Source organism: Penaeus monodon, chromosome 23, assembly GCF_015228065.2.
Source record: "Penaeus monodon isolate SGIC_2016 chromosome 23, NSTDA_Pmon_1, whole genome shotgun sequence".
Lineage (NCBI taxonomy): Eukaryota > Metazoa > Arthropoda > Malacostraca > Decapoda > Penaeidae > Penaeus > Penaeus monodon.
Genome location: NC_051408.1, coordinates 15,097,139 through 15,100,327, shown reverse-complemented (window position 1 = coordinate 15,100,327; position 3,189 = coordinate 15,097,139). Strand labels below are relative to the sequence as shown.

Genomic DNA, 3,189 nt, shown 5'->3' with positions numbered 1-3,189 from the left:
ATGTATATTCTGAAGCTTGTTCGTGAGCGACTATTTTAGCAAAACTGGCTTTTAGTTTTGATGTGTAGACTTTTTTTCAGGTAAATTATGTTTATAAAAAGTCATTAAGAACTGATAAAACAAAGAACAGTTTATAATAAATATATATTTAATAAATACACGGTGCTTGCCTGCAAGCAGACTTTGTACTTATTCAAATGTTTTCAAGGGATCATGACAGCTATCGTATGTGAAGATTTCATTTTCAATGAAGACCAGAAGCACGATGTCTGACGACGCCCTCCTCCTGCAACTCCCACTTCTTCACCGCCTCCGCCAGGACGTCCAGGACCTTCGTCATGGGCTCCAGGGAACGGCTGTGTCGGAGTATTAAGAATTTAAAATACAAAGTCCAAAGGAATATCCCTTTACTGTTACCTAAAACATTTAAACCAGCGAATTTATGAATTATGTGATTTAATAAGGTTTTTTGTACACATGATAGATGAAAAAGACATGCAGCAGTGCATCGTTTGACGCCAATATCAGCACTCACCTTCCACGGACACTTCCGCTAAGGCCCCACTGGTCAGCCTTATCCCAGGCGTGGGCGGCGGAGGACACCAGACTCCTGCCGAAGGGGGCGTAGCTCTTGGTGAACAGGTCCAACAGGAAAACGGCGGCCACAGCCACCAGCGCCACCAGGCCCACCGTCTGGATGTCCAGCTTGTTGACCAAGCCCTTCAGGTCAAACGAATTGACCAAGCTCCTCAGGTCGACGTTGCGAAGACCTTCCTGCAGCTGGTAGACGATGGGGGCGACAGCGTTGGCGGCCATGTTGCTGCTTTAGGGACGATATGATGGGCGACCTTGGTGTGCGAGAGAGAGCTTGGAGGCGGACTGATACGGGAACCTGGTGTGGCGGTCTTATATATGAGTCGAGAAAGAAAGGTTCTTAGAAGGGGCTGTGAGGAAGCGAACCGGATGTCGCGGAGTAAAAACCTGTTTCATTCATATGTCTGCTCTTCGCTTTATTTGCCCAGATATCCATGTGCGGTTCATTTTTAGTTAACGAAATAACCTGTTATCTCTTACCCATCCTTTTTTTCTAAATCATATCTCAAATCCTCTCTTATCATATTAATAAAAAAGAACATTAATAGGCATATTGTGGAGCACAATTAAATCACAATTAATGCTATACAGTGTAATAGTGATATAGATTTGATGTCTTTTCAGTAGGTTCAGTCTAGTATTCTACAACGGGTTTGATTAGATTTCTAAAAGCGTATTTTTAACGGCAAGATATTTCAAGATTTCTTGAAAAATCTTGATAAAAAGGATCTTGTTTATTCCTGTGTTTGACGGAACTCCTTAGGTCAGATAATGATCTTGGTATGTCTTCGTAACCAAACCAAGCATTTTCAAACTGCCTGCAGAGGAAGCTTGTTACAGTTTGATGGCGTCACAATACTAAACAATAAATGACACTAGATACTGGCAAGTTGCGATCATGTCTGTGCCGTCCAGAAGTATTAACTTAATAATTCTCTAGAAAATAAGTACTAGCTACTCATAACTATATGGCCTTACCGGGGATGTTCGAAGTGCGTTTTATTTACCTTTGCTTCCCTTTAAACACGCAGTTGAATAGACCTATCTGTAAATAGTCGATATTATCCTTTTAGATAGTTGCTCAAAACTGTATGCACGTCTTTTTTTCAAAACCCTTGTGCTACATAATATGTATGTGATTTTTAAAAATTATGATTTCCTTCAGCATCTTCATTTAATCCAAAACCAAGGTGAAGAAAGATTTCCTCCTTTGTAAATTCGCTGTGATTACTAACAGCAAAAATTTTGTTTTCTTCCGCGAAAAATTCTCATCCACAACGAGAGAGAATGAAGTCATCACACATTGCAGCAGTTTGTTTACATGACAGCATGAATTTGGCAAGACGTAGCAAACCGAACCAAATCATAACTTGCTTATTTCTCGTCAAAAGTACTCCTGAAATCGATCTGCTCTTACATCCAATTAGACAACTTGAAGAGAAAAAAAAATCTTGGTTTTCGGTCATTTTACTAATATTTTTCTTCTCAGGTTGGATAAACTGATTTGCTCCACTTACTAAACGATCAAAAACACAGCTTACTACCGTTTAATGTTGCCATTGTAATGCACAAATTAGAAACGGGTTTATGGCATGAGACCTTAATGGTTACATGCTCAGAAAAAAAAGTAAAATGTAACACAAAATCCAATAAGAAAATACTGCATTTGGTATATTCTACTACTACGACTACTATTTGTGATTATAATGAAAGTGAAAATGCAAAAATAAAACAAACTCAGGATAGAGTACAAGTATGTTGAGCAGGGAAATTAACAAGTGGCAAAGGTATTCTTCCTGACGTAACTATGACGTCATGAAATTTTTACTTCAGGAAGTATGTATATGTAAGGGAATTGTGCTTTATCAACTGTATTTCAGTAAAGAAAAAGGAATATAAATAGATAAATGGCTTATGGGTACACAAAAAATATATAGAAAGGAGAAAGATAATGAAGAAACGTGTAAATCCTTTTTAAATAAAGCGGAAAGAGAGTTTACACAAAAATTGATACACACCATCCGAATCTTGTTCTTGTTTCGATTGTCAGGATCAGATCTTTTACATGTTTTCCAGTTTTGAGATTTATTTAGTTCAAAAGTCTGAGAAGATATGTTATCGTTTAAATGGTATATATTTCCTATACAGTCAGCCATAGTCCCATTCAAATGTCTTCTCTAGGTGTTCTGTATTTACCTTTTTATCAGTGAGTGTTTTCCAGTGAAAAGTATACACTAATTCCCTGATACTTATCGCTATTTCTCTTTCTATACACATCTATACCATACATTGGCACACACATGTACAATATATATGTATGTCTTGAGGTCTGTTCGTGAACGACCATTCTGACAAAATTGGCTTTAGTAGTTTTGATTTGTATTTTCAGGTAAACGATGTTTATAAAAAGCCATTAAGAACTCTGGCAAAAAAATAAGAACCATTCACAATAAATATTTATTTAATAAATACACGGTGCTTGCCTGCAAGCAGACTTTGTACTTATTCAAATGTTTTCAAGGGATCATGACAGCTATCATAGGTAAAGATTTCTTCATTTTCAGTGAAGACCAGAAGCACGATGCCTGACGACGC

General features: G+C 37.6%; 1 protein-coding gene across 1 annotated transcript; it reads right to left on the bottom strand.

Annotated features, from left to right (window-relative positions):
* Nucleotides 1–166: 166 nt before the first annotated feature.
* Nucleotides 167–823, bottom strand: LOC119588364. The gene is made up of 2 exons (XM_037937047.1): nt 536–823; nt 167–356 (listed from the first exon to the last, which is right to left on the bottom strand). Exons 1-2 carry the CDS (start codon nt 814–816, stop codon nt 245–247), a joined length of 393 nt encoding a protein of 130 aa, XP_037792975.1. The 5' UTR covers nt 817–823; the 3' UTR covers nt 167–244.
* Between the last annotated feature and the right edge of the window lie 2,366 nt (nt 824–3,189).